Source organism: Micropterus salmoides, unplaced genomic scaffold, assembly GCF_014851395.1.
Source record: "Micropterus salmoides isolate LMB-PRFRI ecotype aquatic unplaced genomic scaffold, ASM1485139v1 Ms_hic_scaffold_35, whole genome shotgun sequence".
NCBI lineage: Eukaryota > Metazoa > Chordata > Actinopteri > Centrarchiformes > Centrarchidae > Micropterus > Micropterus salmoides.
Genome location: NW_024042817.1, coordinates 120031 through 146484, shown reverse-complemented (window position 1 = coordinate 146484; position 26454 = coordinate 120031). Strand labels below are relative to the sequence as shown.

Genomic DNA, 26454 nt, shown 5'->3' with positions numbered 1-26454 from the left:
CTTTTCTCAATTGACCTGGAACCATTCAACTCCATTTTCGTTTACAAAATAATCCAATAATCTGCTAATGCTAAAACTGCAAAGTATCTGCTAATGACATGCTAAACAGCGCCCTAATGACTTATATCATATTTCATGACACATACCATGTGAACAAGGTACAATGTGTTGTCTTTGATTCCCTCTAACTTATTCACTGAAGCTAAACTAACTCAACCCTAGTCTTCTGTGCATACTAGCGGTGGGTATTTATGTACCTAAATACCGATAGTCTTGAACCAGACTGACCGTCTTAGAACCAGAACCACGGCGGCACTCCCAAGCGCAATGCTTCACCCGCTTGACGCACGAACCAAAATACTACAAAAAGTCCCAAAACAAACAAACAGTACAATCACCTTATGCGAAAGTACCGCTGAGCCTAGCAGGGAATACAATTGGTCCTTAACAGACAATCCACAAAGTTCAATGTTTTATACCTTGTGATAAAGACGACTGCTTGACAAAATGAGCATAGTAATCAGCCAATTTGTGAATGAATGGGCTTACGTGAGTCCTAAAGCGCTGGCTGTCTATCGCTTACAACATGGAAAGCGATTGCAAACATCCAGTGTAGTCCCGACAATACGTTTGAATCAGCGCAACAACAACTTTCTGTTGACACAATATTGCGGCGTATACCACTAAACAAACAGACCAGACCCACCAAAACAACTAAAACGCCACAGCAGGCTGAAACATGAGGATTTACACTGAAGACGCGTCACGCTGAACCATCGTACATATTGAGTCTCTTTATTACGCTATTTCACATACATAGAAAACCAATCACTTACTTTGAGTGATGCATGTTGTAAGTAGTGCAAAAGGTACCTCAGAGACATCAGTGAAAGATGTTGACGACGATGGTAACGGTCAACAGAAAGTTCTTCCCCGTGCTCACCCTGCAGCCATGATCAACCCAAGCTTCCTCACAGGTGAACACACACACACACACACACATTAATACAGACACCACGCCCCCGGTCACACCCACAGTAACTGATGACGTGACGATGCGCGTGCATGTACACTACAGTGCAAAGAAAAGAGAGGAAACCCAATAAAAACTCAAACAAACCCAGTGTATGGCTCCTACATTGATGAAGTCAAGTCAAGCTGCAGTCGGTTGGAGAAAATGAAGAGATGGGAGCAAATGCTGTTTTGGCCAGACTGGCTGCTATGGCTGTTTGAGTGCAGAGGAGAAGAGTGAGAGAGAGTTTGATTGGAGTGAATCCAGAGCGTTGTCTCACCGACTGCACCGGAGAACCTACAGTGCTGCAGGACCCAACTCGCTGTGGCACATAGATGGGAACCACAAACTCATCAGGTACATGCGGATGATAAATTAGTTACAGTGAGACTAAACACTCAACTAACAGAATCATTTACAGGGCTCTTCAGTGCAAGCTTTCACTTTAAGAGTGAATATTCTGCATGCAAATATGAATTTGTTTTTGCCGTACTGGTGTGCGTTACTTCTGATGAACTATGATGACATCAGAATAAACAAGCACAGATCCTGCACAGATGCATGTTGTTAGGACACAAGTTAATATTCAGGTTTCTTTCCTAGTTTATTGAACTGTCATCAGGTTTTTATAAATTGAGGTGTCCTCTGTTATGTTACTTGTAATTATGAGATGTTTTCTGCGTGTCTGTTTTGTATTATTGATGCACTGACGTTACATGACAGTGTTTCCCATACATAATGTATTTGTGGTGGTCCGCCACAATATCAACGCTGACTGCCACAAATTGACGATTATTTAATTATTTGTACTATTTGAAATGGATCCGTGGTATTTGACTGTAGAGTTGCGTGCAGTGCATGTATTCGCTCAGCACCTCGCTACCTCCCCCCCTCTCTCACAAACACATTGACAACTGAACCGTCTGTAAACAGCTGCTCCTCTTTGTGCAGCCTGAATCAAAACATGATCATGCGCTGCAGGAAGGCTTGTTGCCAGCTTTTCCGCGCAGAGAAGATCACTGAATCCATCTGAAGCTGAATGGTCGACGTTAGTATCATAAACACGGCTGCACAAATCTGTCCAACACGACGCTGTCAATTTCTGAGACCCACCTTCAAATAAGTTATTAGTAAGCATGTATGGAGCCTAGTTATGTTAAGAATAGCCTACAGCTGGGTGGCCGAGGTTAGGACACTGTACATGGCTACTAGTCAATGTCCACTGCCCCCCCCCGGCCACAGTTACGCTGTCATCCTGTGGGAAACACTGCATTATGTACAAAATTGCACTTTGACTGCACCCCTATATTTTTGGCAGGGGTAAGCATAGTATCCTGAATTTATTAATGTAATCTTAACACAGAATAACAGCTTTTTGTTTCGTTTGTAGATGGAGAATAGTGATCCATGGCGGAATCTGTGGCTTCAGCAGGCCGGTTGTGTTTTTGCAGGCTTCAGATAATAACAGAAGTTGCACAGTGTTTGACCAGTTTGTTCAAGCCACTGCTAGGTATGGAGTCTCGAATAAGGTGTGACCATGGGGGAGAAAACAATGCTGTCTGCTTGTTCATGAACATTTACCGTGGATTAGAAAGAGGAAGTGCCATCCGGGGCAGAAGTGTCCATAACCAGCGGATGGAGAGGCTTTGGGGAGATCTCTGGAGAGGTATGACTAATGTGGACCACCAGCTTTTCACCTTCCTTGAAAATGAAAGAATCATTGACTGTACCAATGAGCTGCACTTGTGGCCGCTGCATTATGTTTACCTGCCACGGATTAACCGGGACCTGGAGGTTTTCAGGCAACAACGGAACAACCGTGGCTCGCGCCCTGTTGGCCTCGCCATATCAGATATTTGTCCAAGGACGTCTTCAGAGGCAAACACAACCGCTCACAGCCATGGCAGAGATTTTTGGATCCGACACTGCTCAACAAGGGGCTGCGGCTGCAGTTCCTGTTCTGAATTGGCAAGAAAGAGTAAAAGTTCCTGCTAACCGATTCGGTCCAAGCCGTGCACAGACGCGACAAGTCCAGGATGTGGACACTCTGGCGGGACCGATTGGTAGTCTAGCCATAGATAATGTTTTGGCCATGCCTCTGTACTGTTCGCTTGTTGTTTCCCTCTCCTGCCGGAGGACCAGTTAGTCTCTCCGTGTCAGCTAGAGGAGATACCGGTAGACCAGACCGCTCACCTGCTGTGGAGGGGGGAGTAATTGACCAGTTCAGCTTCAGTCTTCTTTACCCTCCTCTTGGCTCTCTTCTCCGCCTTGCATACACCCATTTATAATAACAGTGGCATTTATGCTCTTACAATCCCAACTGTTCTTCTTTTTGATGACAGTATATTTCTCTCTGTGTCTCAGGATTATACAACAGTTTCTTGCCAGTCTCTTTGCCAACTCTGGATTCCCTAGCTTACCTCCCCTCTCAAGGTAAGATTACATTATAATAGCTTCACAGTGTAAGGTCTAGTGGCAGTGTAAGCATTGTTTCTAATTAACATGTGGTGTGTGTCTCTCTCAGGACGGTATCCTGCACTCTAATCAAGGGGATAATGAATCCCTGAGGAATGAGAGGGTTAGATGCCGTGATAACACAGGTAAACCAAACTTAATAGAACTTAACTCAAACTTTATGTCCCTGCCACCTTTTCATTTCTTTGCAGCTCACAGATGTGTTTTTGTCAGTGTAGTTACTGGGTCAGTTGCAGAACACAGGCCCTCCTCCAGCTGATAGAGAAGATCTCTCCTCTCCCATCTGTCAGTATGAAATGTGAATGGCTGCAAGACAAAATGGATAAACTGACAGCACGTGTGTCTGATTGCAGGTTTAGAGACAAAAGTGAGTGGAGCTAACTTTACGTCCTATAAATGTAGCTACATAGCATTATTAGTGACTCCTGTTGCTGCTATTTTTATTTCTGATGCTGCTGCTATTAGTATAGATGCAGATACATGTTGAACTACGCACTTTACAATGCTCCAACCACACCATGTTCACTCCGCCTTACGGAAATAGATCTGCTCTTTTTTTTGTCTCGTCTACTGTAGTTATTGTGTTGTGTGGAGTCTTGTAAGTTGATTATTGTGATCTTGTTTTTAGTACCATGGATCATTTCGTTAATTTATGTACTCGGTGTATTGATTATTATTAGTGTATTAATGTACTGTTAGCTTTCCATTTCAGTGTTCAGAAGTCTGCAGCCCAGGGGAGATGTTTGCTGGCGCTTACTGCCTTCACTTTCCAGCAAGTAGGGAAACAACAGACTTATTATTAGCGGACACACTCTGACCTACACTGTACATTTACTGCCACACTGACAGCTTATTGCTCGTATTTTCCTCTGCTCCTCTTGCTTTCACATTCGCTTGTCATTTTCTGCTGCCTGTCACGTAGGTGTCCTTTGCAGAATGAGGAGAGGGAGCCAATTGTTAAATGTTACCGTGCTCACACTGTGCGAGTGAAAATCATTAGTTGCTTTTTTATATACAGTCTGTTAGTTGCACATTGATAATAATAACCCTGTGAAGTATCGATTTATGTACTTATTTTCCCCACCCCTAGTAACCACAGGGGTCTTGATAAACATTTCTTTTCTCCTGTAGACTGCTGTGTGCAGTGTCCAGTGCACAGAGAGAACTTCGCAGTGGGAGAGCCATTCAGACAGCTGCCCTGTAACCACTTCTTTCATTCAGAATGGATAGTACCATGGCTGGAACTGGTGAGTCATAACAAAGAGAGTTGAGCTTTTGTAAAATAAACTCACAAAACAGATCCTTAATAGCATTTAATAGTTGAGATGATATTCACAGTGCTCATTCAGGCATTAGGACCTAAAGGAATTTAGAACATGCTACCTGGTAGAAACATTTATGTGGGGTCGACTAAAAATAAACATTTCCTATTGTTTATTGTAATGAAGGAACAGTGTTTCCCAGTGCAAATACGTGACGAATTAATGTGTTCTAGGAGAGGAATGGAGGTTAATGGCACTTACAGTAACAAACAATAAGCACGTATATATATCATTTTGCCAGCTTTACCTTTAGAATTGCCTTAAAGGAATGTAAAATTACAATCAACTAAACATTATTAGATGCTAAATGCAGAATTAGTTCACCCATGTTGAAGTTGCCCTACTATACCAGTCATTTAACATTAGCAGTGTGGGATTTTGCTGAGGTATATTTGACTTACCAGACAAAGGTCACAGAACAGCCTGAGCATCGTGTGCAATAGGACTTAAATAAGGAGTCCACTAGTTATAACTCCCCATCAGAGTATCCACCCTCTACATGGACGCCGCAAACAGGAGAGATGGTCCTTCTGAGACACCTACCTTTCTCATCCCTCGTTCTCCTCGCCAAGACACAGCGCTTGTCACGTTCTCTTTGCTATCTGTGGCAGTTATAATCATCTCAGTCTGATATTTCTTTGTATTTTTGTTTAATTTATTTAATGCCTTTCTGCACCATGTAAACAGAAACCCGTACAGACGTCCTAACAGTCGATTGAGTTCAACCCCGTGTCTTCTCTACTTGCACCTCTCAAGCAACTCCATCTGCCTTGAAATGCACCGCTGCAATACGCTATTGTGGGGAAATGCCAGACTTGATATGATACCGTGTCCTCTTTACACATCAGAAAATGTGCTAAATCCTGCAGCTGAGCCCTCAGTGGCATATGGGATGGCTGTAGGGGTTACTTTCACTCTTGGCATTTACAGGCTTTGGACCTAATGTAGCCCTGCAATAAATGTTGTGTTTTTGAAGGATATAATGATATTTTTTTGTTGAGATTAGGCAGGAAGATATTGATCTCTGGTTATTCTGCTGGTGTTTTATTGGATTGCATTATAAACCCATGGGCCAATGACGGGCAATTGATGGGGTATCTTTGAAATAAAAACCTTTCTCGTGGTTGTCTAGCTCTGTGGGTGTTTTGATGTAGAGTCAGATGCAGATGGAAACATTGTAACGTTTCTGTTAATGAAATGACTTCAGTAGGCAGTTTAAATGGTATTCACACTGCTTTCTTGTTGCTGTATGATATATCCAGCTATATCAATTAAGACTTGGTCGATAATTAATCTTAAATGATGTTAGTTTCCCACCCCGAGCACCTGGTTAAAATCAGGACATTGTCATTATTTTACCATTTCATCAGGATTAAGGGTATAGGCTAGTCTATTATGCCCCCTGCTGGTCATAACTCTACATTCAATGAAAGAGGAAAGTTTCATGTTATTCCAATGGTCTGTATCCTAAACCAACATTTAGTGAGTACCACTGTTGTAACTGTGCAGCCACACAATTGTTGATGTAATGATATAAAACTAAAGATTGTTTTTATTGAAAGAGGCAGTAGTGGAGCAAAAGGAGGCCATTTATCTTAAATGATTTATAACGTTATAATTTAATGTCATAAAACCGCAATCCAGCTATTACATTTTATAGGTTACACACAAAAGGAAGAAAAGGACCAAGAAATAATAGGTATGTTAAATAGTGGCAGGCAAACCCCCCAGGCTTACAGAAATGGTTTAACCCTACTACTCTGCAGCCAATGGAAAAGTACAACACTCACCCCTTCAAACTGGGTAACTGGCCAAATGGCTCAGAATCGCAGGAAATCAACACGTTGACAGCACGTTATCAACACGTTATCAACACGTTATCAACACGTTATCAACATGTTATCAACACGTTATCAACACGTTATCAACAAGTTATCAACATGTTGACAGCACGTTATCAACAAGTTATCAACACGTTATCAACATGTTGATAACTTGTTATCAACATGTTATCAACACGTTATCAATACGTTATCAACAAGTTATCAACATGTTAACATGTTATCAACATGTTATCAACACGTTATCAATACGTTATCAACATGTTATCAACATGTTATCAACACGTTATCAACAAGTTATCAACATGTTATCAACACGTTATCAATACGTTATCAACATGTTATCAACATGTTATCAACACGTTATCAACAAGTTATCAACATGTTGATAACTTGTTATCAACACGTTATCAATACGTTATCAACAAGTTATCAACATGTTAACATGTTATCAACATGTTATCAATTCGTTATCAACATGTTATCAGCATGTTATCAACACGTTATCAATACGTTATCAACAAGTTATCAACATGTTAACATGTTATCAACATGTTATCAACACGTTATCAACAAGTTATCAACATGTTATCAACATGTTATCAATACGTTATCAACATGTTATCAACATGTTATCAACACGTTATCAACACGTTATCAACAAGTTATCAACATGTTATCAACACGTTATCAACACGTTATCAACAAGTTATCAACATGTTATCAACATGTTGACAGCACGTTATCAACATGTTATCAACACGTTATCAATACGTTATCAATACGTTATCAACAAGTTATCAACATGTTATCAACACGTTATCAACACGTTATCAACAAGTTATCAACACGTTATCAACACGTTATCAACACGTTATCAATACGTTATCAACATGTTATCAACATGTTATCAACACGTTATCAACACGTTATCAACAAGTTATCAACATGTTATCAACACGTTATCAACACGTTATCAACAAGTTATCAACAAGTTATCAACACGTTATCAACACGTTATCAACATGTTATCAACACGTTATCAACACGTTATCAACAAGTTATCAACATGTTATCAACACGTTATCAACAAGTTATCAACATGTTATCAACACGTTATCAACACGTTATCAACAAGTTATCAACACGTTATCAACAAGTTATCAACATGTTAACACGTAGTCAATGTGTTGTTAACGTGTTGTTAACATGTTGATAACGCGTGAAAAATTAACAGCTTGACAACAAGTCAACCACACGTTGTTTGCACTTTGTCCACATGTTGTCCAAAAAATCCTCCTTTATCCTGAATGAACAGAGACGAGAAGAAAGTGAATCCAGGCGCTGCGTAAAGTCGCTGTGTAAAGGGGACATTTCTTGGCGGTCGTCGCTTTAACGCTCACGTTCAGTAGGTACAGGAGAGGATGCTGGGAGCTCACCAGCGTTCTCTGCCAGGATGTGTAGAAAGAGTGAGCGCTCAAGTTCAGCATGAACCACGTTATAGTTTAGATTCACGTACCTGTGAGGATCAACATCTCTGCGTCTTCCTCTGTGATGTTCGTTCCTTTCTGAAATCAGGACAAACCCAAGCGAACAAGAAGCTCGGCCAGAAACTAGGACTTGTGTTTTGAACCTCATGTAAGCTTGTTCTGTTTTTATCATTTGAGAAATGCGGCCGAGGTGAAGTCTTTCATTTCAGCCGCAGACCGATATCCTCCCTATATACCTGTCTGAGTCAGAAATCAGTTCATCACCTACAGTTGGTCCAAAATGCTGCCGCTCGCTGCAGAAAATGTGAGCACATCAGCCCAGTGTGAGCGTCCTGCTTCCTGTTTCTTTTAGGACGTACTTTAAAATCCTTCTGATCACTTTTAAGGCCAGACATGGGCACGCACCTTCTCTGAGCTTTTATCCCCATATGAGCCAGGACGCAGACTGAGATCCTCTAGTAGGGCTCTGCTAACTGCTCCAAAGTCTAGGCTCAAAGCCAAAGGGGACAGGGTCTCTGCTGTCAGGGCCCCTACAGGCTCAGAGTCTGCTCCTGGTTTCATCTCACTTCTTAGACACATTTCTACAAAAAGCTTTCACTGTGTGACGCCTCATTTATTTTCCTTTATTGACAGATGGATTGTTTTAAAGCTCTTTGTTCCCCGTGTTGAAAAGTGCTCTACAAATAAAGCTTTTATTATACAGAGCAGGTGTGCAGTGGCTTTGGACCAGCAACGGACCAGCAACGGACCAGCAACGGACCCCTCGGCAACCGGTCCGGACCACAAGGACCGCGTGGACCACTAGTTCATATTTCTACAGACGAGACAGGAGGATGCTGGGAGAAAAGAGAGGCGGGAAGCTGAACTACCTGGTGAGGTCTGAAAATGAATCTGTGTCTGATAGATGATTCCAGCCGTCGTCGTACTTGAAACAAGTTAGCATAGCATCGCCCTGACTGAGCAGAACTCCATTTAGAAAACAAGCGTTTTAAAAGATGTTTGCTTGTCATCTTGAAGACAGACCTGACAGAGCAGGAATTCATATGTTCAACAAATCAGCATCATTTTGATCAGTTTATTGAAATGAAATCACAGCAAAATGTTTATTTTGGCTTCAAACCGCTGCAGGAAACCAGATTATTGAATTAGATCTGAGTGCATAAACAGCACTTTAATAACATAACATCTTTGAGTCCAACAGATTACTGTAAGCTTCTGATTTCCTCTGGTAACAGTTCATGACCTGTGTACTGGAACATAATGACTGCTAGTATATTGTGCTGGAGTCTACTGGTCCCTGGGTTGGTTTTACTATGTTGTCTGTTTTGTGTTGACTTGTACTGACTACAGATGAAAAACAGCCTTCTGGCTAAATCTGGCATATTTACTGAAATGTTTCAGCTTCAATGAAAAATCCAGCTTTATCTTTGAGGAATGAACAGAGAGACGAGAAAAACCAGAACCTGGAGGAAAGAGACTAAAGAAGTGGAGTTTCTGCTGAGTTCTGAGATCAACGTCTGAAGGACTCGGTACGCTTCAAACAAACTAGATCACGTGACGTCTGTTTATACCTGCTCCAAATGTCAACGCTGGAAGACAAAGATCACAGAGTCCAGATGTTTCAGAGGCCTGAACCAGGTCCACTGGAGGCCTCTGGGTTTAACTGCTGTGCTTTGATCCAGTGTGTAGTGAGGAGGAAGAGGCGCTGAATAAACAGGGACTACAAAAACACTACAGACCACATTTGTGTTCAGGCTGAACAAACCTTTGTTCTTGTGAAAGTCTGACTGAATCAAATCTTATTGTGTCTTCATTCTCTGAGTCCATTTTAACAGCTGGCTGCTTTCTGTTCTGTCACTAAATGTGTTGCTTTCTGTTTAACTTGCATCCTGCCAGGGTTGGTGCTGGAATAATCTGAGCTGGACACTTGAGACTTGGACTCGAGTCCTTTTCAATGTTCTCATTAAAGGAGTCGACACAAAGAGAAGCTTTGACTCTTCGTTTGAAACTGGACCTTCAATCAACTGTTTCCTTTCAACAAGATTTGTTGTGGCTTCAGAAAATGTGACAAATTGTGACGGGTCCAAAATCTAAAGACAGCAGCTTCCAGCATCTTCTAAATCCTGCTGCTGTAGAAAGTTCTGACATGTGGTTTAACTTGACTCTTAACTTCCTGTCAGTGGTTCTGATTTCCTGCAGCTGCTGACTTCTCTGTGTCTGTAGAAATAAAGTTTGTTTGACTGCACGCATTAGAACGAGCCACAAATATCCAGAGAGCCGCAGCTGTTATCCAGCCGCTGGGAGGTTCACAGGAAACACGCCCGTTCAAGCCATGTGACATCACGCTGACCTCACTCTGACATCACTGATCAGCAGGAATCAATAGTGAGTGTGTAGACTGTGTGTGAGAGTCAGTAGGAGGAGTCAGAGTGAAGAGAAGCTGACAAAGCGTCCTCCTGTCTTCATCCGTCCTCCATCAGCTGCTTCACCTCCATTTTCTCTCTGATCCAGAGTCAGATCGGATCAATGATCAAAGATCAAACAGATTGATCGGCCATCAGAGGAGTTGGATCAGTGGAGCCTGCTTCTCTCTGCAGAGGAGACAGAGGACAGTCAGACAGAGACAAACACAGAGACTCTGACCTCAGTCTGCATACTGACCTTTGACCCTGAGATTAACTCTTTTCTCTCTCATGAGGACTCCCTTCTTGTTTAAGACCGCAGCCGTATCGTCCTCCGTCTCTGACTGTGGGGGATTTCAGGGTCAGACTGAGGTCTCCAGTTCTCAGCAGGTCTTCCTTCATCTCTGTTCGGTCTCTGTAAACCTGGTCCTGTTGGTCAGGCTGGTCAGAGCCGTTCTGATACACGTGGACCTCTTATAGGGATCATAGTGTCCACCACACTGTAGCGTCCTCAGGCAGGTTGTCTGTGGTCTTGCAGGGCAGCAGGACAGACTCCGCCCCCTCCTCCACCTCCACCTGACAGACTGAGAGGACAACAAAGCAGAACATGAGCTGCACAGACAGCAGCAGCAGTTTGAATAACTTTATTGACAGAAGCAGATGAGAGCAGCAGCTAACAGGGGACAGAAACACAGGAAGCTGTTGGAGATGATCAGAGTCTTGATGCTGCTGGGATTGTTTTGTCCATGTGCTGCTTCACAGTAATGTCTCCTGTCAGTGTTGAGCTGCTGGACTTTTACATTTCTGGATCTAAAGCTGAACTTTGAAGAGAAGAAGCTTTCAAATGTTTTCATCTCTGTTCTGTAAATGAATCTCAGCTCCACATGTTCAACATCAGTCCAGAACACCGAGACACACAAACATCTGATCTGGATCTGATCCCAAACTGCTCTTCCTGCTTCATCAATATTTGGCCTTTTCTTCTGCCGACTCTGAGCCCACTTTTCTTTCCAAACGGCTTCAACATGATGTGAAGAGAACTGAGCATCAATCTTTCATTGATCCAAACTATTAAAGCTGCATTTCTTTGTTCTGAGTGATCAACACATTTGGTTTCTTTCAGCTTTCTTCTTGATCAATACTGGAAATCAATAACTTATTGATCTCATTCTTTCCATCCATGGAAATGATCTCCTGGATTATTCTGGTTTCCTGTTATGACGTCATTTCTGATCACCTGCTGAGCATTTTTACACTGAAATATTGGTCCTTTTATTTTTTAAAGTTACTTTGCTGGGCGCTGGATAAAAAAGCCAAAGCTGCAGGTTGCAAAGAGGTTGGAGAGTTTCTGACTGCATCAGTAATAATTTACAACACATTTGTCTGTCCTCCCCAACATCAGCTGCTCTCACTATCTCTGATATCTCTATATTTTTCAGATATTGTGCTACAGCTTTCTGTGTGTCCTTTACTCCGTCTCCTGTTGGGCCTAATAAACCTTCAAGGTTCACTTCCTTCCTGCCTGACTCATCTTTTGATTCAGCCTCATCCTCTCATCCCTGTATTTCCTACGTCTGATTGACTTTTGCCCATTAAAACAATGTTTTATTTAAGCCTGTATGATCAAACCTCAGCCTGGTTAAAACGCTCTCCTCTCTTCTGTTCCCTGAGCATTAATAGATTTTTACAAGCTGTAATATTTCCTTCCACTTTTATCCACATCCCAGCCGTCCTGCCATTTCTTCATGGTTTCTTTTCTGATTATCGCCTCAGCTTCTCCTTTTCCAAGGGCTGTATTTATGACATCGTTCGTCCCGGTTGATTCTTTAGCTGTTTTGTCTGCTCTCTCATTCCCTTTTATACCTACGTGGGCAGGTACCCAGCAGAATCTCACATCTATCCGTAGTGTCTGGAATCTAAATAAACTCTGTTGGATTTCTAGCATTAGATCTTCTCTATCAGATTTCATATTTTGAATACTATAAAGGGCTGCTAGAGAATCAACACAACACACCCCTCTGTCTGGTTTTACTTCCTCAACCCACCGCAGTCCTACAATAATCACCATCATCTCTGCCGTGTACACTGAAGCCTGATCAGGTCATCTTTTCCCAACGCTTACATTCATTGTTGCTATATATATATTCCTATTCCTCCCTCGTCCTCTTCATCTTTAGATCCGTCTGTATACATATCTAAGTAATTGTAATATTTGCTCCTTATTATGTAGCTACCAGATAAGAAACCTTTGATCCAGTTATACATTTTACCTCCAATACCCATTTTATCTCGCTGTATTAAAAGACCTCCTGCGCCTTCTCTATGCTCTCTGTTCTCTCAGCCATGTTTCTTGAATACAGATAACGTCAGGCTTTACATTTAACTGTTGCACATTTCTCTTAAATTCTTGTCCATTTGCAATCAGGCTTCTGGCGTTCCACTGAAGGAAAAAAAAGTTCATAACCCAATTATATGTTCTACCACCAATACACACCTTGGTAGATCAGTCTTTAGCTACTGTAGCTAGCCAGTCCTGTAGCTAGGTAGTGCAGAACGGCCTGAGTTAGCCTGTGGTAGCCGTTCCCTGGCATCCCCTGAGCAGCCAGGAAAGGGGGGGGGGGGGGGCTGGGTGACTGTCCGAAGGAGGAATAGTCGTAAGCATTCAAAGTCCACGGGGCATCATCAACCTGTTCACGTTTCTAACAGATTTTCCCCACTCAGCGACACACCCGCTGAGAAACCAACTCTGATCATTGGCAGCTCCATTTTGAGAAACGTGAAGTTAGCGAAGCCAGCGGCCATAGTTAAGTGCATCCCTGGGGCCAGAGCGGGCGACATTGAGTCTTATTTGAAACTGCTGGCTAAGGATAAACGCAAATACAGTAAGATTGTTATTCACGTCGGCGGTAAGGACTCCCGGTTACGCCAATCGGAGGTCACTTAGATTAATGTTGAGTCGGTGTGTACATATGCAAAAACAATGTCGGACACCGTAGTTTTCTCTGGACCCCTGCCAAATCTGACCAGTGATGACATGTATAGCCGCATGTCGTCATTCCGCCGCTGGTTGTCGAGGTGGTGTCCAGCAAACGATGTGGGCTTTGTTGATCATTGGCAGACTTTCTGGGGAAGACCTGGTCTGATTTGGAGAGACGGCATCCATCCCACTTGGGAAGGAGCAGCTCTCATTTCTAGAAATCTGGCCAAGTTTATTAGTGGACCAAATCCATGACAACCCAGAGTTGAGACCAGGAGGCAGAGTCGCAGTCTAACACACTTCTCTGCTCCTCCATTTCAGCAGTTACCCACCCAAAACCCTACGCAGAGTCGCAGTCTAACACACTTCTCTGCTCCTCCATTTCAGGAGTTACTTAATGAAAATCCTATAGTGACGGTGTCTGCCCCCCGACCATCGAAATTATTTAAATCAAAGGTAAACAGAAGAGGAGCTGTGCATAAAAACCTCATAAAAATTAAAACCACAAGAGCAATAGTGCAAACTAATAGGAAAATTAAATGTGGACTCACAATCAGATCTCTCTCTTCTAAAGTTGTACTAGTAAATGAACTAATATCAGATTATGATATTGATTTATTTTGTCTTACTGAAACCTGGCTGGGTGATGGAGAATATGTTAGCCTAAATGAATCCACCCCTCCCAGTCATATTAATACTCACATTCCTCGAGGCACAGGCCGAGGAGGTGGAGTTGCAGCTATCTTCGACTCTAGCCTACTAATCAGTTCTAAACCTAAACTAAATTATAACTCATTTGAAAGTCTTGTTCTTAGTCTTTCGCAACCAAGTTGGAAATCACTGCAACCAATTCTTTTCATTATAGTGTACCGAGCACCTGGTGCCTTAAAACGGAAAAAGTTATTATTGTAGGGGATTTTAATATTCATGTGGACGTTGAGAATGACAGCTTCAGTACTGCGTTTATCTCTTTGTTAGATTCCATTGGCTTCTCTCAGAGTGTTCATGAACCGACTCACTGTTTTAACCACACCCTCGACCTTGTTTTGGTGTATGGTATTGAAATTGAACATTTAGTGGTGTTCCCACAGAATCCCTCTTTATCTGACCACTGTTTGATAACTTTTGAGTTTGTATTGCTGAACTACACGCCATTGGGCAAAAATTTCTATACAAGATGTCTGTCTGATAGTGCTGTAATCGCGCTGCGAATAACACTCGACTCTGTAGCCCCTCTAAAAAAGAAAATACTAAAACAAAGACGGTTAGCTCCATGGTATAATACTGAAACTCATTCTGAATATTTGAAACTTGAGAGGAATTGGCGTTCCACCAAAGTGGAAAATTCTCATTTAATTTGGCAAGATAGTCTTAAAACTTATAGGAAGGCCCTCCGTAATGCCAGAGCAGCATACTACTCGTCATTAATAGAGGAAAATAGGAACAACCCAAAGTTTCTTTTCAGCACTGTAGCCAGGCTGACAGAGAGTCACAGCTCTATTGAGCCAAGTATTCCCATAGCTCTCAGTAGTTACGACTTCATGAGCTTCTTTAATGATAAAATTGTAGCTATTAGAGACAAAATTCACCAAGACCTGCCCTCAACTGGCACCAACTTATCTCTAAACTCAGGAATCTTAGAAACAGCTGTAGAACCAGATATATGTTTAGACTGTTTTGCTTCCCTCAATCTTTACCAACTAACAATAATTTCTTCATCTAAACCATCAACCTGCCTCTTAGACCCCATCCCGACTAGGTTGCTTTGATTTTTTACCCTTAGTCAGCACTTCTATGCTAGATATGATCAATCTATCTCTATCAACAGGCTATGTACCACAGTACTTTAAAGTAGCTGTAATTAAACCTCTTCTGAAAAAGCCCAACCTTGATCCAGATGTTTTAGCCAACTATAGACCTATATCTAACCTTCCATTTCTTCCATCTAAGGTTCTGGAGAAAGCAGTTGCTAAAAAGCTGTGTGACTTTCTACAGAGCAATAGTTTATTTGAGGATTTTCAGTCAGGATTTCATGAGTTCATCATTGCACAGAGACAGCACTGGTGAAAATTACTAACGACCTCCTTGCATCAGACAAAGGACTTGTCTCTGTACTGGTTTTATTAGATCTTAGTGCTGCATTTGATACCATTGACCATCAGATCCTATTGCAGAGACTGGAACATTTCATTGGCATTAAAGGAACCGCTCTAAGCTGGTTTAAGTCCTATTTATCAGATCGATTTCAGTTTGTACATGTTAACGATGAGTCCTCCATGCGCACCAAAGTTAGTCATGGAGTTGCACAAGGATCTGTCCTCGGACCAATCCTCTTCACTTTATATATGCTTCCTTTAGGCAATATTATCAGGAAATATTCCATAAACTTTCATTGTTATGCAGATGATACTCAGTTATATCTATCGATCAAGCCAGATGAAACTCACCAGTTAGCTAAACTTCAAATATGCCTTCAGGATGTTAAAACCTGGATCACCTGTAACTTTCTAATGTTAAACTCAGATAAAACTGAAGTTATTGTTCTGGGACCTAAGCACCTCCATGACGCATTATCTAAAGATATAGTTTCCCTTGATGGCATCGCCCTGGCCTCCAGCACCACTGTGAGGAATCTTGGAGTTATCTTTGATCAGGACATGTCGTTTAAGTCTCACATTAAGCTAATTTCAAGGACCGCCTTTTTCCACCTACGTAATATTGCGAAAATCAGGAACATCCTGTCTAAATATGATGAAAAACTAGTCCATGCATTTGTTACTTCTAGGCTGGATTACTGCAATTCCTTATTATCAGGCTGCTCGAAAAAGTCCATTAAGACTCTTCAGCTGATCCAGAATGCTGCAGCATGTGTTCTGACAGGAACCAGGAAAAGAGATCACATTTCTCCTGTTTTAGCTTCTCTGCATTGGCTTCCAGTAAAATCCAGAATAGAATTTAAAATCATTCTTCTTACCTACAAAGCTCTTAATGGTCAGGCACCATCTTATCTTAAAGAGCTCATAGTACCTTACTACCCCACCAGAGCACTGCGCTCCCAGAATGCAGGGTTACTTGTGGTTCCTAGAGTCTCCAAAAGTAGACTAGGAGCCAGAGCGTTCAGCTATCAAGCTCCTCTCCTGTGGAACCAGGTTCCAGTTTGGGTTCAGGAGGCAGCCACCATCTCCACATTTAAGAGTAGGCTTAAGACTTTCCTCTTTGATAAAGCTTATAGTTAGGGCTGGCTCAGGTGAGTCCTGAACCATCCCTTAGTTATGCTACTATAGGCCTAGACTGCCGGGGGATTTCCCATGATGCACTGAGCTCCTCTCTCCTCTACTTTCTCTCCCTCTGTATGCAACCTCATCCCATTATTGCATGTTACTAACACAACTTCTCCCCTTTCCGGTAGTCTTGTGCTTTCTCGTCCCTCTCCTCTCTCCTCCTATCACTTCCTGCAGGTGTTTCTGGCTCTGGAGCTGTGGAGTCTGGATCTGTGGTTGCGGGTCACCTGCTGCTCCCGTGTTCCTGCTCGACACCCTCTGCTACAACAATTATTGTTAATAGTCCTATTATTATTATTATTATTATTATTATTATAATCATTAACATTACGATTGTTATCATTAACACTACTATAGATATCTGTACCATTTTTCATTTAGTCTATAGCAACATCACCTTCACTGTCTGTACCTCTGTGTGTATATTGTGTAGGCTGCCTCCCTCCCCTCTCTCTCCTTCCATCCCTCTCTTTTTCTCTCTGTTCCTCTCCTGCTCTCTCTCTCTCTCTCTCTCTCTCTCTCTCTCACCCCAACCGGTCGAGGCAGATGGCCGCCCACCCTGAGCCATGGTTCTGCTTGAGGTTTCTGCCTCTTAAAAGGAAGTTTTAAAAGGAAGTCCCACCAAGAGCAAGTAGTGCTTGCTCTTGGTGGGAACTGTTGGGCTTCTGTAAATAGCATCACAGAGTACGGTCTAGACCTGCTCTTTCATGAAAAGCGCTGTGAGATAACTGTTGTTGTGATTTGGCGCTATATAAATAAAATTGAATTGAATTGAAATTGATGTTATCACCTAGCTTGTTTACCAGCTTGTTGGACTGTAAGTCACCTTCTACAGCTAGAGATGTGCAGATTGATCAGCTGGGGACTGAAACAGGCCATTTTGTTTTCGCTTCCCTGACCAGTAACTGGGGCCGAGCAGCTGCACTGTGTCGTGTTTCATGTGTTTGCACAGACAGTAACCTCATGTCACAGCCACACACAAAGTTCTTCACTAGAGTGAAGGAGACGCAACGCTCACTATTTAGGCTACAGCACTGACCTTTGACCTGCAGCAGGACTTGTTTCTTCATCAGGATGTCTCTCTCCCTGCTGTAGACGGTGCAGGTGTAGGTTTCTCTGTCTCTGTCTGTGGGGTATTTCAGGGTCAGACTGAGGTCTCCAGTTCTCAGCGCATTTCTCTTCATCTCTGTTCGGTCTCTGTAAAAACTGTGCTGTTCTTCAGGCTGGTCAGAGCCGTTCTTATATACGTGGAGCACATCGTTGTCTCCGTCCCTCCACTCCACTGTGCCGTCTTCAGGCAGGTGAACTGTGGCTTTGCAGGGCAGCAGTACAGACTCCACCTCTGAATCCACCTCCACCTTGTAGACTGAGAGGACAACAAAGCACAACATCAGCTGTACAGACAGCAGCAGGAACTCTGAAATATGTCCCATTGTTCCATCTAACAGAGACAGTCTTGTCTTTGGTGTCTCTACAATCAACAGCACAACTGACTGTTTATTAAATCACTGAGTATTATTGTCAGAGGGACTCAATCAAATCTTTATTAAAGTTAGAATCTGAAGGTTTTCATTAAATAAATGTCTGTTCAGTCACTGTCTATCGTCTAATGAGGTAACACAGTGGTGACTGAGCCTGTGGCCCCCAAAGTACTGCAGTATTTACATATCTGCAGTATTACCAAGGGAAAAACTGCAGTATTAAGTTGCTGCTAATGCAACATTTCCTGCTGCTGCAGCTTCACATTAAAAGCATCTAACTGGTGAAACACCAGTTGACTGTTATTATGAAGGAGTCTGATTTAATCTTTTTTTTTTCTATTCACATTATCTAACTCCACAGTACTTAAACTTGATTCATTGGAGTTAATCATTTTCAGGTGATTGTTTAACACACTATATGAAGGTGTGCATATTTTTTATGCAGCTTCTTTTCCTCAGGTCAAATGGGCCAAAAATGTTGTTTTAATTTAACATGCTCTATCATCTTCCCAGCTAACGTTACTGTTCCCAGCGACTTGTGGATCGACGGCACATTTTTATGGCTCCATCAACAGATAATCTTCCATTTGCAGCCCTGATCATCTAAGAAACTGATCAAAGTCTCTATATTTGAAGACGTCCCACACTGTCAGTAGTTTCATCAAGATCACTGTAAATGAATGTGTCAGCTTTCCTTTATGTTCTGGTCCAGTGGCCAGTGCTCATTATTATGAGGAGTACACTATGATTATTCCTCTTCACTGTAACTCAAATACAATCGTTTTTTCCTAGACAAACTACTTCCAGGTGACAGTACTGGCAGATTGAGGTTCTGACATAAAGAACAGTGTGAGACTGATGCTAAAGAGAAGACATCAGCATTCCCAAAGGGTCGTCACCAGTTGGATGTAAAGGAGGAAACAAGATGAATTGATGTGGAGAGAATTATCGGTCCACAACAAATACTGTCTTCAAAAAGTCCTATAAATCTGGTTCTCCATGTGAGGATGTGATGTTCTTAGACAAAGATCTCACAGTCTGCTGTGGTCGGACAAATATATGTCCAGGTGTTGTGCTGTGAAGCTAAACTAGTCTCTAAAGTTGAACAAAGCAAGAGGTCATGTATTGTGTCTCCATGAGAATCTGACTTGCAGGATAATCATTGCTGTTGCTTCCGGTTCTGTTCAGTTTATCTCTTTAACTTCCCCAACTTTTTATACAACAGCATACCAAAGACTTTAAATGACTTTCATCTGTTTCTTCACAGGGTGCCTCCACAAAGATTCTTCTCTGAGATCACATAACCTGCACCATAACATAAGCTGGTAACATGCTTCAGCTTCAGTAGCTCAGTATTAACCAGCAGCTTCACCAGCCAGAAAAAACACTGAGTGATTAAACACTTTACGTGACGGTTTATATTCTCTCCAGCTGAGCTGTCCAACAGATTCTCCTTAGCTGAGGCCAACACACTGTTCATCACTTAATGCTAATGTTGTTATCTCTATTCACCTGATAGATGCCAACACAGTGAAAATTGATTTTAAAAAAAAGCATTTACCAACCATTCACCACATGCTCAATTAAAACAGCGATCTGAGTGACTTAACTTAATCTCAACAGGGAGTTTGTTCCATTCCAATGCTGACGTGTCAAAAAGGTGTTTTATAGCTCTTAAATCTACAAGGTACCACGTCCATGGCACTGCCGCTAGTTGAGTAGCTATGAGAGTTCCTGATCTTAAAATAGTCTTTAAAATACCATGGCTCGTTCCTATGCAAAATCTTTGTGTTAATCTCAGTTTCAACTGCCTCACTGTGTTTTCAACTGTCAGCCATTTTACATTCTTAAATTCAGAAGAGCCGACATGGGTCCTATTATTGAGGTCAACCTGACCAATTTATTCTGTGCCGTTTGAAGTTGAACTTTTAACCTCTTGGAGGTGCTGCTGTACCATGTAGTACAGGCATACTCAAAGTGAGGCTGAATTAAAACATTTGCTAACATTCAAAGTTTCTTTATTTTGAAAATGAGCCTTAAGAAAAAGAATAAGAAGATATACTTTATTAATCCCACAAGGGGAAACTCAATGTTTCCACTGTTGTTAATTGTTAGTATTTTTTTACACACACAGGTCTGAAACACACACACATGCACAAACAGGACCTATAGGCACAACACATGGAGAGATGTCAGAGTGAGGGGGCTGCTGCTTGGTACGGCGCCCCGAGCAGTTGGGGGTTCAGGGGCTTGCTCAAGGCCACCTTTGGCAGTGCCCAGGAGGTGAACTGGCACCTCTCCAGTTACCAGTCCACACTCCGAATCTGTGGTCCGAGCTGGACTCGAACCAGCGACCCTCTAGTTTCCAGCCAAGTCCTTACAGACTGACCCTTAAGTGCCAGAAATTTAATTCTTTAGTTCACTTTTGTGATAACCCTTTGACCCATACTTTCTCCACTCAAGGAAATATCTAAATCACAGCCTACATATTTAACACAAGTCTTTAGCTTCAATCTGGGTACCACCAACCTTATTTTTGAACAAAATAAAAAAGATTAATTTTTCCCCAGATGCAAGACAATTGGTTCTCCACAAGCCATCCTTTAATGTTCTTCAACTTAAATGGTTCTCAATAACTTTCTTATCCTTATGGGAGAACACCAAGGCTGAATCGTCCACGTAGAGAAAAAGATTACAATTGCGGATTTCTTTTCTTACATAAACAAGAGAAAGAGCAATGGACCCAGGACACTACCCTGCGGCACACCACATCTGCTGTTGATTTCAACTCTTTTATGCTTCTCAGTCAAGTATGATCCAATCCATTCACATGCCTACAAACCCAGGGCTTTTAGTTTAATTGGCAGAATGTCATGGTCCACGGTGTCAAATGCTTTCTGGAATCTAAAATATTCTGCCACAGAGTTTACCCAATTCGATCTCTTTCCTTATATAGTGTACACAACACGTATCTGTTGAATAAGACACTCTGAAACCAGATTGCAATTTATAAAACAAATCAGAATTACTAATATAGTCATTATTTGCTCTTGTATTATTTTCTCCAAGACTTTGATACAACTCCCAAAATCAAAACTGGTCGATAATTGCCCTCTTCTTATTTATATTTCATCTAGACCAGTTGCTTTCAAACACTCAAGTTCATTCAATAACTTTAAGACCTGTCCTGTGTAATCATAGAAAGGCCAAAAGAGTCAGCTACCACTCCAAGCTGAGAATAAACATGACATTACCGTCATATAAACCAGGTTTTCTAGGCAGTTTATCAACTAAATTTCCAGCTACGGATGTAAAAAAAAAAAAAGGTGTTAAATTTATCCGCAACCCTTAATTAATCGGAGGAGAGTTCCTCATCGATGTTTTTTTTCTTTGTCTTGAGTCTTTTACTGTAACCAATTTGTTTCAATGACTGCAAAAGTTTCTTTGGGTTACCTTTATATTCAGTAATTGTCTCACAAAAAAATACCTTTTACACATTTTAATCATCTTTTGCTCCATATGTCTTAGATTCTTATAATTATCCAAATCATCCTGCTCTTTAGTCGTCCTAAAACCTCTAATAGTTTTTATAGGAGCAACTTTATCTACTGCCTTTAAGAACAAATTTATAAACTGCTCCCATGTTTCATCAACATCCAAACATAACACTGAAGTCAATCCATTGGATTTAAACACTCAATAAAGACCTCACAACTATTATATTTTAATGACCTGATCTTAATTGTATTTTGTTTCTTAAATGCAACTTTATGCTTTTTCCTTGTACAATTTACAACTTCACTCTGAGAAATCATAGAGTGATCAGATACCAAGATGAGATTAATGACAGTTTGACTCATATTAGACACTCGTCTGGACGCTTGTATTAACTACAATCCCTGCAGGGGACAGAAGATTCTTCCATCAACTGATAAAAATGACTTTGATCAGGATGTCTATACAGAGCCCCAATTAATAAAGGCTTGCTTTTAGTTAACTGTACATCAAACCCCACAGCTTCAACAAGATCGTGATTTAAATGCATTCTGCGACTAAAACAAATATCAGCCCTAATATAAACACAACCCCATTAGGGTTACGATCTTTTCGTAAGTCAGGATCATTTTTAATTTCAATTTCTGTATTGCTGATTGAGGCGTCCAGTCTGAAAAGCACACAATCCCAACTTTACTATTGCACATCATTAATCTTATCTCATCTGATTTAGAAAGAACACTGTGAACATTGAGGTGCATAATGTGCTGACCTTTAGTGAAACTGAAGTCCAGGATCTGAGGCACTGCCTGTAGATCTCCCCTGACCCCTCGATCATATATATTGTATTGAGGATATCTTTAAAACACTATTTAAGGATCTTTCTTCTTGTTTCCTCAGTTTCCCTCATCGCAGGTTAACTAACTCAGAGTTTTCTGGAAGAGGCCTACAGAGCTCCACATAATCCAGTCTCCATGCTGGACTTGTTCATGACTTATGTTTTAATTCGGTGTGTGAATGTGTTTTGCAGCATGTTCACTGCAGCAGCTGGAGCAGAAATGTGGTGTTGTGTACAAACAGTGTGGACTTATTGGACGCATTATATCAAACAATTTGGAGACTCAAAATTCCTTCTGTCTCTCTCTGAGAGAAAGAGGGGGGTGAGATATCAACTCTCAACAGACGGCTGAAGAGACCCCAAAGGAAGAGGTGAAAGGTTTGCTTGCCCTAAGTGCTGTTTCTGCGTAGTTTGATCGTAAAACTGGCCACTTTTGGCAGCAGCCGTGATAAGGCTCGGTGCCTGACTGTTAAAATGACAAAGACACACCAGAGATTACGAACAGCGTATCAAAGCTCTTTGGGAAAGAGGACAGGGAACCCTAAACTGCCTCCCCACACATGTAACCATGGCAACTGACCTCCCTCTTTGTTTAATTACCTCACATCAAAGGATATTCCCCTCTTCACAGCCAGATGTGAATTCGTGAGAAACTCCAGGACACCAGACAAAGCCCTGAACTCTTTGTGTAAACACAAAGAGTTCTGTCTCCTCAGAACTCAAAGCATTACCTTATTTAATTAAATAATATTTAAGTTACTTAACTAGGTCTCTCCACTCCATTTTAGAAGTTATGTTACCATGTTGTTGATATTGTTGTTGAAAAGAATCTAAATAAGTTAATTTTGCAGTGTTTTAATTTTCAGCAAGGTCACCTGACTTTGCCTCATTTTATGTTGTAACCAATGCTTTGTTCCTAACACTTTATGACACTTCCTTTAGGAAAGAAATGTCATCCTATACTACTCGAGTAATTTTTCCTCTCTCTCGCCCTGTTGTTCCTCGCTCCCTTGTTCTCTTCAACTGCCCGTCTCCCGGCAACGCCCTGAGAAGTTCGACCCGGCGCAGCGAAGGCCTTTTGTTCATTTTCAAGCCACACACGTGAAGCGACACGACCTCAGCTTTCCCTCGTTCCCAGCATCTTACTAGCTTTTTGTTTGTTTGTTTGTTAAAAGTTATCAGACCGTTAACTTACAGAATTTTAATTCAAGAATGACAAAGTTATTTTTTTAGCTTTATTTGTCGAGCTAACTTGCACTGCTCCCACCGACGTCTGGACCCAGTCACGTGGCCCCGCCAGTAGTAACAAAAGACATCCGACAGAACAGCCTAATTGCCAGACTGAGGACGGTCAACACTGGAGTGTTTTTCTTCATTCAGACACGGAGAACCCCCGGAAAATTCCCTAGCAGACAGCAAGAAATCAGGCAGCTAGCGTGGGGACCCGTGCAACCGGCCAAGGCATGGCAAACAAGGCATTCTGTGATCAGTGATGTCCAATAGTCGTTTACTCCAGTATATTTAATCCATGAAACTCCTACACAAATTTAACCGAGTTATCACCTAATTGCTTTCATTAGCTGCCCGTATAAGTCAAATTCTCCCCACAATGGAACTCAACATTCTTTGTTTGCCCCATGTTGTTTAGCCATTGTTTATTCCTTTGATGTATATTTACCACATTTTTTATGTCACCTTAGTTAGTTAATAAATTTCACCGTAATCAAAGGAATTGTGTGTGTGTATTGCCTGTCTCCAAGTCCCTGCCAGGAGAATTTACCCCTTCAACATAAGACTGACTGATTGATTTAAGATAATTTAGCGATTATTAACTAACTGATCACTAGTGAATAATTGTATAATTATTAACCCTACCTAGGGAATCCCGAGACCCAGGCTGAACGGAATCTCGAGTGGTGCCCCGCGAAACGAGAGATTTCTGAATTAATATTCTCTGAACATGTGTTTGTGGCAGAGAAAAACTTCTAGTACTCGTGAAGCATTTTTCTTTGTGACTTCAAAATCACTGAAAACACATGTGGGACTATTTTCTACATCTACAGGTTCCACTGTCACAGGTGTTCAGCTGTTCTGCTTCAATAACACCTTCATATGCTGGAAGTGTAGCAGTAGTGACATACCTGACATGAAATACTGCCGGAAATGTACCAGAAGAACCCCAGCAGCAACAAGACCAGCAACCAGGAGAACCAGGAGAACCAGGAGAACTTTGACCCAGGGTGGAAATCGTTCTGTGGGAACCAGAAACATAAAGAACATGACCTCTGACCTCTGACCTGTATCTACAGCAGCTGTTAGGGTTTGTTGCTGACCTTTGACCTGCAGCTGTATCTCTGCCACTCTCTGTTGTCCTCCTAACGCTCTGACGGTGCAGGTGTAGCTGCCGCTGTCAGAGAGCTGGAGTTTTGTCAGCTTGAGGCTGAGGTCTCCAGTTTCCAGAGCATCAGTCATCATGGATGTTCGGCCGCTGTAAAGCTGGTTTTGGTCTCTAAGTTCATCACCTTCCTGCTGACGCTGGTGGACGGTTGGAGGATCGAGATCATAGCGGCTCCACACCACTGTGGGGTCGTCTATGTCAAATGTTTGAAACTCACAGGGCAGCAGGACAGACTCCTCCCCCTCATACAGCTCCACAGCTGAGGCATGCTGGGAAACTGTGAGGTCACACAGACAGAGAGGTTCAATCACAGCAGCCTTATTTCATCATTTACCCTATAGAGCTAAATCGATTTTGATACATTTGTGTTTATATATATATATATATATACACACGTGTGTCTCACAGTGAATGCCTGAGACTTGTTTGCCAGTAAAGTTCCTGTCTGTTGTTGTGGTGTTCGCTGTGCAATGAGTTTAAAGTTTGTCAGAGACCAAAACATTATAATTCACCGATATACTGAACATTAACTTCCTGCAATACAAGTATCCGTGACAATGCTGCAGCTCTGTTACAGTTTCAGTGTAAAATAAATATAGTAATACTGTCAACAGCCCTTCTGCATTCATATAGACTCACAATGCATTTTAAACAACTCAGAGTCTCACTTACTTATATATGAGCTTTAGTACGTCACAACACCAGTTACAGTCAAAGTCAAATGTTCAACGTAATTCATTTTCCCTCTATACTTTTATTATATTCTCAGCTGATTTATTCCCTCAGTAAACACTTTCCTGATGAGTTTATGGTCTCAGTCGCTAGTTTCAAGTCTTCTTCAACACAGCATGATGTTCATTTAGTAAATTATGGTCACACCTGCACTGGATTTAACCAACTATGTGTAAGTTCAAACTTAGCCTAGCTTGAATGTAATTTCTAACTTAAGTAGGAGTTTACGTGCTACCAACGTTTTAAAGGTTGCACCAGCTGAAATACGTCCAACGTAGACATAAGTTACAACTTTAATCTTACACCTAGTCCTTCAAAGGTGTACAGTCCTCCATAAAATAGTCAAGTGGTTGTCATGGCGCATCATTTTGAAAGGTGGGGTGACTGGGATCAGGAGGAGCAAATTATGCAGACTCTTCTGTATAACCCAGCGCACACAGCCTGGATGATCTCATTTTGGTTAATGAAGCAAAATGCAGATCACAGACTGGTTAAGTTATGAAGGTATGATTTGAAAATGTAACGAAATTAAGAGTAGATTACTAGCCCAAAGAAAATATTGGATTAAAGATTAAGATATTAATAATAAAGGATCGTGAAAAGGCAATGACTTATTTTTATTTATTTATTTTGCAAATTTGCGTGTCTTGTAACAAGTTACTGCCCACCCTGCTGCAGGCACCCTCACTGCTGTCTTCAGGTAGGCTGTA

The 26454-nt window shown here is 41.6% G+C and overlaps 2 protein-coding genes across 9 annotated transcripts in view; one reads left to right on the top strand and one right to left on the bottom strand.

Annotated features, from left to right (window-relative positions):
• The first annotated feature begins 239 nt into the window (after positions 1-239).
• LOC119884505 (E3 ubiquitin-protein ligase RNF115-like) lies at positions 240-5731 on the top strand. 8 transcript variants are annotated; one of them, XR_005441031.1, is made up of 8 exons: positions 240-1369; positions 2403-2678; positions 3377-3445; positions 3537-3612; positions 3706-3854; positions 4187-4263; positions 4619-4734; positions 5497-5731. XR_005441031.1 is itself a non-coding variant. In XM_038694901.1 (5 exons), the coding sequence occupies exons 2-5, from the start codon at positions 2420-2422 to the stop codon at positions 5515-5517; spliced, it is 465 nt and encodes a 154-aa protein (XP_038550829.1). In that variant the 5' UTR covers positions 240-1369; positions 2403-2419; the 3' UTR covers positions 5518-5731. The 8 variants fall into 8 exon arrangements, 3 of the variants coding, with proteins under 3 accessions (XP_038550829.1, XP_038550828.1, XP_038550830.1); XR_005441028.1 differs by lacking the exon at positions 4187-4263; XR_005441029.1 differs by lacking the exon at positions 4187-4263 and having other exon boundaries at positions 3701-3854.
• A 5283-nt stretch (positions 5732-11014) lies between these two features.
• LOC119884497 overlaps positions 11015-26454 on the bottom strand; it is a 29124-nt gene continuing 13684 nt past the window's right edge. Inside the window, exons 2-5 of the mRNA XM_038694897.1 lie at positions 24948-25289; positions 24756-24866; positions 17840-18166; positions 11015-11126 (exon numbers count right to left, since the gene is read on the bottom strand). Coding sequence (XP_038550825.1) covers positions 11026-11126; positions 17840-18166; positions 24756-24866; positions 24948-25289 — 881 coding nt within the window. The 3' untranslated portion in view covers positions 11015-11025. The remainder of the gene's footprint in view (positions 11127-17839; positions 18167-24755; positions 24867-24947; positions 25290-26454) is intronic.

Excerpts from the sequence above, each read along its gene's own strand:
- LOC119884505 (XM_038694900.1), top strand. The coding sequence starts at position 2,688 with ATGTGGACCACCAGCTTTTCACCTTCCTTGAAAATGAAAGAATCATTG. Across the intron at positions 3,446-4,618 it reads AGCTTACCTCCCCTCTCAAG|ACTGCTGTGTGCAGTGTCCA; the intron begins GTAAGATTACAT and ends TTTCTCCTGTAG. Across the intron at positions 4,735-5,496 it reads TAGTACCATGGCTGGAACTG|AAACCCGTACAGACGTCCTA; the intron begins GTGAGTCATAAC and ends CCATGTAAACAG.